At 38.7% G+C, this 12,429-nt stretch overlaps 1 protein-coding gene across 3 annotated transcripts in view; it reads left to right on the top strand.

Annotated features, from left to right (window-relative positions):
- Positions 1-12,429, top strand: part of DHX35 (DEAH-box helicase 35) — a 73,443-nt gene that overhangs the window by 10,949 nt on the left and 50,065 nt on the right. For 2 of the 3 annotated variants that reach the window (XM_007447702.1, XM_007447701.1), the window contains exons 3-4: positions 384-476; positions 8,126-8,203. In XM_007447702.1, the coding sequence (XP_007447764.1) occupies positions 384-476; positions 8,126-8,203 (171 nt within the window). The remainder of the gene's footprint in view (positions 1-383; positions 477-8,125; positions 8,204-12,429) is intronic. The other variant, XM_007447703.1, reaches the window with a different exon arrangement.

Raw genomic sequence — 12,429 nt, 5'->3', positions numbered from 1 at the left:
TCCCCTGTTGATGAACATTAAGGCTGTTTGAATTTTTGGCTCTTATAAACAATGCGCAGTGAGTATGCTTGTACATACATCTTTGTTCACATGTATTAGGATGTCTGTAGTCTAACTTCTTATAAGTGGAAATCTTGAATCAAAGGGTATGTGCGTTATATATTTTGATAAGTTATTACACTCAGTTGCAGTTGTATCACCTTGTACTGACACCAACAGTACCTGCAATGTATTTTGATGTATATTAGAAATATATTTTGATACTTCTTTTTAAAATTTCCTTCCCTTTGGCAAACAGCTCATTTCATAATGTTTAAATATCTTTGTTTAGGTATTTTGAGAAAATGTATGTCTATTTACAACATTTGGTTGTATTTTTTCAGCTTAGGAATCATATACTGTACTTGATAGAAAACTATCAAACAGTGGTGATTGTTGGAGAAACAGGATGTGGGAAAAGCACGCAGATTCCACAGGTGAGTACATTTACATGTGTCTTTTTTTTTTTTTTTTCTTTGTGTACACATTTACATGTGTCTTTATACTTAGATGTGACTGGAAGGATTTTGTAACTTGAGAACTCTCTTTACCATTTTTTTGCATTTTTAAGATCTCTCAGAGGGGAAGTAGTCAACCCAACTAGATGTTTTTTATTAAACTTTTGAACTTTTATTAAACTTTTAATTTCTTTGATTAGAAGAAGTAACGGTCATCTTCAATTTATTATAGTTCTAAAATAATAATAGAATAGCCATACTCTGAAAGGAACAGTGGGAACTCATTTGAAGAGGTGTGATGCATAGTTTGTGTCCTCAAATAATTGCAGTTGAAGAGGTGGTGTAAGATGGATGCTGCTATAGTTGTGAATAAAGATTGACTGTTACAGAATTATGCAGTGCTATGGAAGAAACCTCTCTTACAGGACAAAATTTTATCTGGCGTGGATAGAAGTGGAAAGAAGGATCAGGAAAGGCCTCATAAAAGAAATGACATTTGAAATTGGGGAAAAAAATATTAAAAAGAAAAAAAAAAAGACAAAGAAATAGACCTTGAATGATCAGTGGGAGTTGGCTGGGAAGGTGTCCTCATCCAGTGAATATTGTGGTTAGAGATGTTGGGGTGGAGAAGTGCTTGGGGCTCCACAGAGTGGACAGGTAAGATCAAGAGTGGAAAGATAGGGTGAAGTCAAAGTGTGTCTTAAGAGCTTTGACTTGAAGCTCTTAAGTGAAGAACGATATTTAAGTTGTCAGGGATAAGAGTCCTTGTAGGTTTTTCTTTCCTTTTTTAATATAGATTAAAAAAAATTAATTTATTCTATTTATTTATTTTTGGCTACGTTGGGTCTTCACTGCTGCACGCAGGCTTTCTCTAGTTGCGGCGAGCAGGGGCTACTCTCCGTTGTGGTGCGCGGGCTTCTCATTGCGGTGGCTTCTCTTGTTGCGGAGCACAGGCTCTGGGCGTGCGGGCTGCAGTAGTTGTAGCACGTGGGCTCAGTAGTTGTGGCTCGCGGGCTCTAGAGCACAGGCTCAGTAGTTGTGGCACACGGGCTTAGTGGCTTCACGGCATGTGGGATCTTCTGGGACCAGGGCTCGAACCCATGTCCCCTGCATTGGCAGGCGGATTCTTAACCACTGTGCCACCAGGGAAGTCCCTTAATATAGATTTTTATTGAAGTATAAAATACATATCAGAAAGTACCTGTATCATAATTGTACAGCTTGATAAACCTTCACAAGTGAATACAACTGTGCTACCAGCGCTCAGATCAAGGAACAGAACATCACCAGAATCCCGGAAGCCCCTGTGACCCCTTGTGGTCTCCTGCCCTTTCTTCCTGCCCCCACAAACATACACACAAGGGTGATATTGTCTTCTAGCACCATAGATGAGTTCTGCATATTTTTGAACTCTTATAAAGAAAAAATAAACCTTCTTTTGCCCAACCCAATAATGGATTTAGGATGGGACGCAGACATAGGAATTTCTTAAAAGTTCCCGAGATGATCTAATATGCAGCGGGGGAAAGGTAGGCAGAAGGGAATGACCTAGTGGGAAAAGGACAGTAGAGGAGATGGTGACCTGGAGGGAGAACATATGTGCAGATGGTGTCAAGACCCTAGCAGATTACTTGCTTCTTAAAGAGAGACACAGGAGAAGGGCCATGTTAAATTACTGAGAGATTATCAGCAAGAGAGTGATATTAATAACAACAATGATAATAAACCAAGTAACAGTAAGTAATAATTATAATAAGTGCCACATGAAGCGCTACACATATTAACCTATTTAATCCTCAGTGACCTTGTGAGGTAGGCACTGTTGTTATCTTCATTTTACAGATGAGGACACTGTAGAAAGTGGTGAGGTGGGGGAATATAGAACAGAGGTAAATGACCATGTGAGATTAGATGAGTTTAGTTTGTTTTGGAATTAGTCAGTATGGTTATTTAGTCAGCTGAGGATAAACTCTGTTATGTAACAAAGAACCTGAAAATCTCCGTGGCTTGAGAACACAAAGGTGTTTTTCTTCCTCATACTGTGTGCTTTTCTTGGGTTGATGACCCAAGGTATGGACTGTTCCACGTGATCACTGGGACCTAGGATGACGGCACAGCTCCTGTCTGGGACGTGTGGATCTTGTAGTAGGTGGCAGAGTCAGTGAGCTGGCTCTTAAACCTGCAGACTGGGAGTGGCACTTCTCACATTCATTGGTCAAAGCAAATTACATGGCCAGGTCTGATAGCAGTAGGGTGGTAGTGCATACAGTCTTCCCCCAGGGATGGGTGGAAGATATTTGGATCAGTAATACAATATAGCACAATGATCTGGTCATTTCCCCCAGCAAAGCTTAGCTACCAGGGAGCAGAGAGCACCTGCTGAGGGGTTGAGTCCAGGGAGAAGAATGTTCTGAAGGGGAGAGAGAAGTAGGGTCTGAGGATCCAGCCTGGGCAGTATGGCAGCAAACACAGGTAGTTTTGTTTGTTTGTTTGTTTGTTTGTTTGTTTTTTCGGTACGCGGGCCTCTCACTGTTGTGGCCTCTCCCGTTGCGGAGCACAGGCTCCGGACGCACAGGCTCAGCGGCCATGGCTCACGGGCCCAGCCGCTCCACGGCACGTGGGATCTTCCCAGACCGGGGCACGAATCCGTGTTCCCTGCATCGGCAGGCGGACTCTCAACCACTGCGCCACCAGGGAAGCCCGTTTTTTTTTTTTTTTTTAAGTTTTATTTTAATATTTTTAATTTTGGGGGAAAATTTAATAGATTCACATGGTTTAAAGTGCAAAAGACACTTAGGATATAAAAGGATATAAAAAGAGAAAGATTTCTCTTCTGCACTATTTTCTGATACTTCCTTTGTGCAGATGCAATTGATGTTACAAGTTTCTTGGATAGAGATTTGTTAATTGGTTTTACACAGAAATGTAGTTTTACAGAGAAATATATAAATATATATTCCTCCCCTTTTAAAAATGCAAGTGGTAGTATCTATACATGCTTTATGTACCTTGTTTTATTTTTTCTGCTTAATGTATCAGTCTCTTTTTAGTTGCATAGATTCCACATTATTTATTTTACCAGTTCCCAGTTGGTAGACATTTAGGTTGTTTCCAGTTTTGTGTTATCACAATGATGCAGTGAGTCAATTTGCATCTATCTCAGTTTGCACACATATGGGTATATTTATAGAATAAATGAGGTAGTTATGGAGTTGCTGGGTCAAAGGGCACATGCATTTGAATGTAATTATTAATTTTTAAAAATTAATTTATTTTTGGCTGCATTGGCTTTCTCTAGTTGCAGCTGGTGGGGGCTACTCTTTGTTGCGGTGCGCGGGCTTCTCCTTGCGGTGGCTTCTCTTGTTGCAGAGCATGGGCTCCAGGCATGCAGGCTTCAGTAGTTGTGGCACGTGGGCTCCAGAGTGCAGGCTAAGTAGTTGTGGCGCATGGGCTTAGTTTACTCCGCGGCATGTGGGATCTTTCTGGAGCAGGGCACGAACCTGTGTCCCCTGCATTGGCAGGCAGATTCTTAACCACTGTGCCACCAAGGAAGTCCCTGAATTTAATTATTTTTAAGGAACTGTATTTTTAAAATAAACATTGTGTTTTTTGAATAGGAAATACATTCATGGTACAAAATGTAAAAAGCACAAAGGAATAAGTGGTAAAAAGTGAATCTCCTAAGCTTTGCTGGTGAAAACAGATTACGTTATTGGCCGCAATATCTGCTCTCCCTCCCGTGGTAGGATTATTCCTCTTCCTTACCACTCAGTTCCACTTCTCTGAGACAGTCACAGTTTCCAGCTTCTTGTGGAGCTAAATATGAGTTACGGCCTAGGAAAACTGGAAAGGCTGAGAAACTAAAGGTCATGGCAAGAGTATGAGCAGGTTTTTGTCAACGAACTGTTTTGAAATTTCACAAACTATATGTGGAAGTTAGATGATATTTTTGCCTAGAGCTCTATCAAAACAATGGACTGTGAAAACAAGCTCTTTACAACAATTTTTATTAGTACCATTTTCTAGTGGGTGGAGTTCTTCCTGATCCCACTCTAACAAGAAGACCAGATTTGGTAACCCTTAAAAAGAGCAGGGGGAACCGAGATGGAGTTCATTCAGTAACCTTCCTCTGTGGCATCCACTGCCTCCTTTTTTTTTTTTTTTTTTTTTTTTTAAAACCACCCATCATTGGTTTTTCGTATGGTCACAGATTTGTGCAACCATCACCACAATTACTCTTTTTTTTAGAAAAAATTAATTTATTTAATTAATTTATTTTTGGCTGTGTTGGGTCTTTGTTGCTACGTGTGGGCTTTCTCTAGTTGCGGCAAGCGGGGGCTACTCTTCGTTGAGGTGTGCAGCCTTCTCATTGTGGTGGCTTTTCTCGTTGCAGAGCACGGGCTCTAGGCGTGTGGACTTCAGTAGTTGTGGCACACAGGTTCAGTAGTTGTGGCTCGCGGGCTCTAGAGTGCAGGCTTGGTAGTTGTGGCGCACGGGCTTAGTTGCTCCGTGGCATGTGGGATCTTCCCAGACCAGGGATCAAACCCGTGTCCCCTGCATTGGCAGGCAGATTCTTAACCACTGTGCCACCAGGGAAGCCACATCCAGTGACTCTTGATGTCAACACTATACCTGCTTTTGCAGCATCTTTAAATTTCCATCTGTAAGCAACCACAAACAGGCAGAAGTCTTAAATCCCAGGTGTATTGAGAGACTGGCTTCATGGACAGATTTATTATTATGCAAATTGTTTTTCTTTCCCCTAACACTAGTACTAAGAGATTGACTACGAGAGTGTGTGTGTTTTATTTTGGATGGTAGAACTGTGTGCTGGTTATATGGCTTTGGTTTGCTGAGCTTGAATCCTAGCTCTTAGATTTTTACCTGTGTCCTCGGACAAAGCATATGACCTCTTTGTTTCCTTATCTCTAAATTGCTGATGATGCTATTATCTTCCGCATTGGATTTGTTGTGAGGATTAAATGGGGTTATGCATACCAGACAGTTCCTGGCACTCAGTGATGTACTTGGTGAATCTTAGCCATTATTCTTGTAGTTCTCTTTCTGAATTTGTGTTGATTGGGGTGGTTGGTAGTATTTTGTGTATGTATTCAGTGCAAGAGAGAAATTTCACAGTTTTGATAGCAAAAACCCTACATTATCTAAAACACTCTGTTCCTTACAGGCATTTTTAAAATTATTATTTTTAGCTAGTTTTAGACTAACAGGAAAGTTGCAAAAATAATACAGAATTCCCTAAGACCCCTTACCCCACTTCCTTACTACAGTAATCAAAAGCAGGACAGTAACAATACCAGTAATCAGACTGCAGATCTTATTCAAAGCTCATCAGTTTCCCCACCAAAGTTCCTTCTCAGAAGATCCAGGATCCTTCTCCCTGGTCTCCTCCAGTCTATGAAAGTTCCCCATTCTTTCTTCATCTTTTATGACCTTGACATTTTTGAAGAGTACCAGGCATTTATTTTATAGAATGTCCCTCAGTTTGGGTTCGTGCGACGTTTTCTCATGGCTAGAATGAGCTGATGCATTTTTGGCAAGAATCCCATAGAAATGATGTGTCCTTCTTAGTGCATTGTATCAAGAGGGTTGACATGGTGGTCTTACCGCTGGTGAGGATAACTTGATCACTTTGTTAAGGTGCCAGGTTTCATCTGTAAAGTTACTGTCTTTCCCTTTGTAGTTGATAAATATCTTGGAGGAGATATTTTTAGACTGCAAATAATCTGCTTTTCAGACTATCACCTACTAATTTTAGCATCCCTCAGTAGATCTTGTCTGCAGCGTTTACTCAGGTGTTTCCCTAATGAAGGATTTTCTCTATTCCTATTTCCTTTTACATTTATTAAATGGAATCTTCTGTAAGGAAGAACTGTTCTTTCTCCCTCACTTATTTATTTATTCAATTATTTATGTGTATCGGTATGGATTCATGGATATTTATTTTATTCTATGGGTTAAAATCCAATACTACCATTATTTTGTTGGTCAGAATGGTCCAGCTTTGGTCATTAGGAGCTCCTTCAGTTTGGCTCCTGTGTTCTTTCTAAAAGCCTCCATTGATTTTTTTGGAACACTTCCTTACTTTCTATTAACACGGACTGTGTTGGGCTTGTCTTATGTTTTTCCTGCACTAGCCTTGGGATCAACCACTTCTCCAAGGAGCCCTGGTTCCTTTTATTGGAGAATGGTGTTTAAAAATCAAAATTTGGGTGCTAGCGTGCTCATTGTTACTGAGGTGTCATTGCTATAAGTCTCGGTGGGCAGATTTAGGAAATATATATGAGTACTAAATCCCTACATAATCCCACTTACATATCTGTATCAATCTGTATATATATTAAAACTCATGAATTTATGCTGATACCTCGTTGATTCCAATCCCACATCATAGGGCTCATCTAAAGGACCCATAAAATAGCTTCAGAATTCCTAACCCATACCCCTAACATTTACTAAGTAGATTACAGCACTTAGGTACAGTTCTTTCCATCTCTGGCTTTCAGTCAGGATACTGTTTTCAGTTACTTAGGTTGGTTCTTTTCTTCTCCACCCCCTTCACTGTGATCAGTTAGTTATTCATTTGTAATACAGAAAGCGTCATTTGATAGTGTTTGCATTTCTTTTGGTTTCCCTCCACATCCTGGTTGGTTTTGTGTATTTATTTGGGTACTTGAAGAGTACGTGCAACATGACTGTGGTTCTGAGAGTCAGAGCTACACAAAAAGCTCTACTCAAAGCATTGCCCTTCCCTATTCGTCCCTGCTGCCATGTTTTCATTCCTCCCTTTTTCCATCCCTTTCCTACCAATCCTCCGTAGTCAGCCATTCTCTTTAGTTTCTAGTTTGTCCTTCCTTTATTTCTTTTGAACAAATGAGCAGCATTTTAAATCTTTTTCTGTTATAGAAGTAATATATATTGATTGTAAAACAATTTAGACATTATGAAAACAGGTAACTCTGATAACCCCTGTTATCCATTTTGGATTTTAAAAAGCATATAATCAAATAAATACATAAGAAATTAGTATATGTGGCAAATAAATACAGAAATAAATCAGATAATATAATCAAATTTAATGTATACTAATAAAATCTAATGGGATATATACATGTATATAAAGTCTGATTTTTTTTTTTTTGCAATAACAAGTGTTGTTTTATTGGTCTTGTTTAAAAAATCTAATTATTTGTATTTACTCTGACTAAAATATTTTGTATGGTTGATATTTATTGAATTGTCTCTGTGTGTACTCTAAAATTCTTTGTTCTACAGATTTAGCACTGTTCTGAGTGACCCATGGATGGTTTTTTTAATTCCTTGAGACAGCTGTAGTACGGGGAAATTTTGTAAGACTGGGGAGTCAGAATGTTGAATTTATGCCTTAGTTCTTCTGATTATCACCTCTGTTGTGAACTTAAGCACATGACCTAACATTTCAAAACCTCAGATGCCTCATTTGCAAAATAGTTTTTAAAATCTCTGCTGGGAGAAGAACCATCTGTTAATTCTTTTCTCAGTGATTTTAACATAATCCAGGGTCATCTTGGGGGAGATTGTTTCTGGAGAAGTGGTGTCAGTTGTATACTGAAATGTGATTTTATTTGTAGTACCTCGCAGAAGCTGGCTGGACAGCCGAAGGAAGAGTGGTGGGAGTGACCCAGCCCCGAAGAGTGGCTGCTGTTACAGTGAGTTTCTCTTTTGTTGTAAAGACTCTGTTTATGTCTTCTATTTCAGTGACTTTTTCCTTGTTTCCTAAAAGCTGCAAATGAATATGATTGCAGCTCCTCAAGAATTTAATTCTTCACTTGAAAAAGAACTATGATTATTTTTGTAAAATTGATACCTGTACATTATGAATTTTTATGTAGTAATAAAGTACAGAAGTCAAAACATAAAAAGTGATTAAAAAAAAAACCAAAACCACCACCCGGCAAAAACAGTTTGAACATTTGTGAACATCATTTCAAGTTTCTCTTTTATGTTCACATAAAAATGAGTGGTTGGCTGGATGGATAGAAATGATTTTATAAAAATGGGTTCATAGCCATATATTTGCTTTTGTTGAATTTAGCAAAAGAGGAAACTGCAGTGAAATAGGAGTAATTACTGAACTTTGGATAAATAATTTTTCATTACAAGAGAATTTATTAAAGCTTGAAAACTAAGAAAAAGGATTACAAAAAGCTTTAGGGTGTTACTTATTTTTGGAACTACGTTATAGGTAGTTGCCTATCACAAGAGTAAATTAGCACACTGATTCTTTCTACCGTTCCTCCATTTGTGATAAATGCAGTGCTATAATTTTTATTTCAAGATTTATAAATATTCTTTTCTGTAATCATAACTCCCACAGGTATTCAACTTTAATTCTAGTTTAATAATCACTAATAATTTTCCAAGGTTTTGCCAACTTTGAATTGCTCATTTCACTTTATTTCTTGATTGGCTGAATTTTACATGCCTGAGAATGTTTGATTGTGGTCTTTGTTGATATAAAATTCTTGATTCATCCTCTCTAGGAGCTGTGCAGACACTGCTCCACTGTCTTTTGGCCTGGAGGATCACTGTAAAGAAATAGTCTGAGGTCCAGTGGAGTTTTTCCACTCCCTACCTTCCTGGCCTACTTTTTCTGCTTGAATGCTTGTAACATGCTTGTTTTTGTACCAGGATATGTCTTGATGCTGATTGTTCTGTCTCAGTTTTTATTAAATGTGGAAGAACTTTTAATCTTCAGGCTCAATCTCATTATATCAGGCAGGTTTTCATCCATTATTTCTTGTCACACTTTTCTGTTCCATTTATTTTTTTCCTCTTTTCTAAGAGCACCAATTAAGTGTATATTAGATCCCCTTTGTCTCTTTTTAGTATTTAGCACCCTCTCTGGAATCATCTGTTTTCCAGTTTGTTTTGTGATATTTCTTCAAGCCTGTCCACAATGTTCATGATTGTTTTTAGTCAAATTTATTCTATTTTGATTCCTTTGTATCTTTATCTGGGTCTCATAATCACTTCTTTGAATGCTTTTTTGTTTCTTTACTAGCTAGAGAAGTGAATATTTAGAATGGGTGGAGATATTACAATACATTACAAATTTTAAAAGCTGATAATACCAGACATTTTTTAAAAATCCAGAAAATAACCTAGTATTTTTATTAATTAGCTGACACATTTCTGTAAATCTTTTTTCCTGCAATTTTTGGCTCTGTCTGCACTGACCACCTCTTCACTTGACAACGATTTCCCGTTATCTTCCTTCAGAGAGAGTAGAGCAGTATTTTAATGTTTCTCTAGCATGGGTGATTTAGATTTGATTTTTATTATTGGTACTGTGGAGAACCTCCTTTGGCTTTGTAGCATTTGTAGCATTGTGTAAATTTGGGGGATTATTCTCACATTTGGGAAAAGCCTCTCTGTAACTTCTTGCATGTTCAGGCTGTGAGATTTGGGGGATGTCCACAGATTGGTTTCTGACCTGTACATTTGAGACCTTGTTTCTCCTCAACTGTGCTCAGTTGTCTCTTCTTTAAGTTGTTTTAGCTTAAGCTTGTGATTTCTTTGAAACTGGATTTCTTTGGCTGAATTCTACTTCTGTTTCTTTGGGTAATACTTTTGCAATTTCCTTTTTAAACTGCTTTTTTGCTCATGTTCCCTTCTTTCCTTCTTTCTTAGTTGGCTTTAATGCAGTGGGCTGTGTTGGTATTTTTATGATAAGTACTTATCTTTGAGTGGGCTCATTTGCTAGCTGCAGAATTGTGAGGTTGTTCTGGTCTGGCCTCTCACCAAACCTCTTACTGTCCTTTGCTGGTGGGGGGTGAGGATGAGGATGTGGTCCAGCACTCCTTAGTGATTTGAGAGGTCTGTTGCAGCTCATGATAAGATTCTTTGGGCTCTCTGATTTGGGATTGATACTTGCTATTGGATTGCCTGCCTTCTTCAACTCCCCCTCCTTTGTGATTCTTTGCTGTCAAAGTGGGTCTCCACTGAGACATTTCCTGTGTCTCCTGGGTCTGAACACACTACTGCTTCTTGTCTTCCTAATACAAGGCTTGTCAGCCCTGCCTTTTAAGGAGGTGACACATTAAGGAAGCCAGCAGCCTGCTCTGGTTGTGAGGAGGCCTGGGCCTCTCTTCTAGATTCAGACCTCACAGTATTTGGCAACTGTGTTTCCTAGTTTATTGTTTGGGCTTGTGCCAGTTTCCTTCTTTCATTGGAGATGCAGGTTTTGGTTGATAATATGTTTTATTTATTTATTTTTTTGTTTTAAATTAGCTCTGAGAGGGAAATGGGGGCAAAGATGCCTTTATTTTGCCATCTCTACCTGGACAAGAAATTAATTCTATTTCCTTGAGTTATTTTTACTCCTTATTGAGTTTTAATTATTGTGTAATTCTTTTTCCCCAAAGTTCATTTTAATTGTCTTCAAAGTTAGACATTATTGATAAACATTTCCCAAGTCTTCTGTGTGTGTGTAAAAATGGAGATAACGGTTTGGCAACTAGATTGCAATGTTAGACATAACCTTTTAAGATGATTCACTTACTTAAAACATTTGAACAATTTTTTCTGTTTGTGGTTTGGAATCCCAGCTCTTAATCAATTTGCATTTTTCCTCCAAATTTGTAGCCATGGATAATTTCCATGAAACCACATGCTTTCTCTTAAAGAACAAAGAGTATATAAATTAGCTGTGCAGTATTAATAGAGCTGTCCAGTTTGAAATGCTGCATCTCAGAAAGTACTTTGTGTGCAGACTAAAATCTGAAAACTGTCTCGAGCCTAAGAACAGATTACACAAGCCATTGCCTGATCCCTGCGAGAGGCAGTTCCTTAATGAGTATGTTCATTGGACTCATATAGTCTGGGTTTGACTTCACGACCAGGCCCTGCCTTGATCTATGATTCAGGACAAGCTCTAAGCCTGTCTTATTTCAGTTTCTTTCTTTGTAAAAAAGAGGGTCTATTGCCCACCTCACGGACTGTGTACATGTTTAATGAGATAAAATTTGTGAAAGCTTGGAGCACAGCACCTGCACATAGGAGGTGCTCAGTGATTGGTGACTCGTTTTCCTTTTGACCTCCTTTTCCTATATCTATTTGTTTCTATTAAAAAGATATGTTTATGCAGTCTAATTGATGAGGTTATTGGGACTAGAACTTAAACAGTAGAGGTAAAAATCTATTAAAGAGCCAACAGAATATGGCCTTGCAAATGTCCAGTGGTGTGATCATACATGATAAAATTTCTAAAAAGGAATTTGAAGTTAAAATCCATTTTGTAGCAAATGTATACAAATAGTGAAATAATAAGAATAAATATGTTTGTCTTCATAAAATGATTACATTTTTATGGAGAGGTTGGTTCATTTATGCTCATTTTTTTTTTTTTTCCTTTTCTTTTTTGTTTTTTTTTGCGGTATGCGGGCCTCTCACTGTTGTGGCCTCTCCTGTTGCGGAGCACAGGCTCCGGACGTGCAGGCCCAGCGGCCATGGCTCACGGGCCCAGCCGCTCCGCGGCATGTGGGATCTTCCTGGACCAGGACACGAACCCGTGTCCCCTGCATTGGCAGGCGGACTCTCAACCACTGCGCCACCAGGGAAGCCCCTATGCTCATTCTTAGCCGGTTTTGCCCATAAGCTCCAGTATCTCTATGCACACATTCGCTGTTTGTACCATTTTTCAAGATTTATAGTTTAATGTTCTGTAGGGTTGAAATTGAAGCAATAACAAAACTGTCCCTGTGAAACACTGGTTATTGGGAGCTATAACCTCCAGAGGTAGAGCAATGTAGGATGAATTTCTGGTTTCATAAGATGTTTTGAAAGACTACGTGGTGTACACCAGCTGCTCATGACTGATTCTGTCTTGGCCTCTTAGATCTGTAATTTCAAGTCATCTGGCAGAACCACTTCT

This window comes from Lipotes vexillifer, unplaced genomic scaffold, assembly GCF_000442215.2.
Source record: "Lipotes vexillifer unplaced genomic scaffold, Lipotes_vexillifer_v1.1 scaffold397, whole genome shotgun sequence".
Classification (NCBI taxonomy): Eukaryota; Metazoa; Chordata; class Mammalia; order Artiodactyla; family Lipotidae; genus Lipotes; species Lipotes vexillifer.
This window is presented reverse-complemented; position numbering and strand designations above follow the sequence as displayed.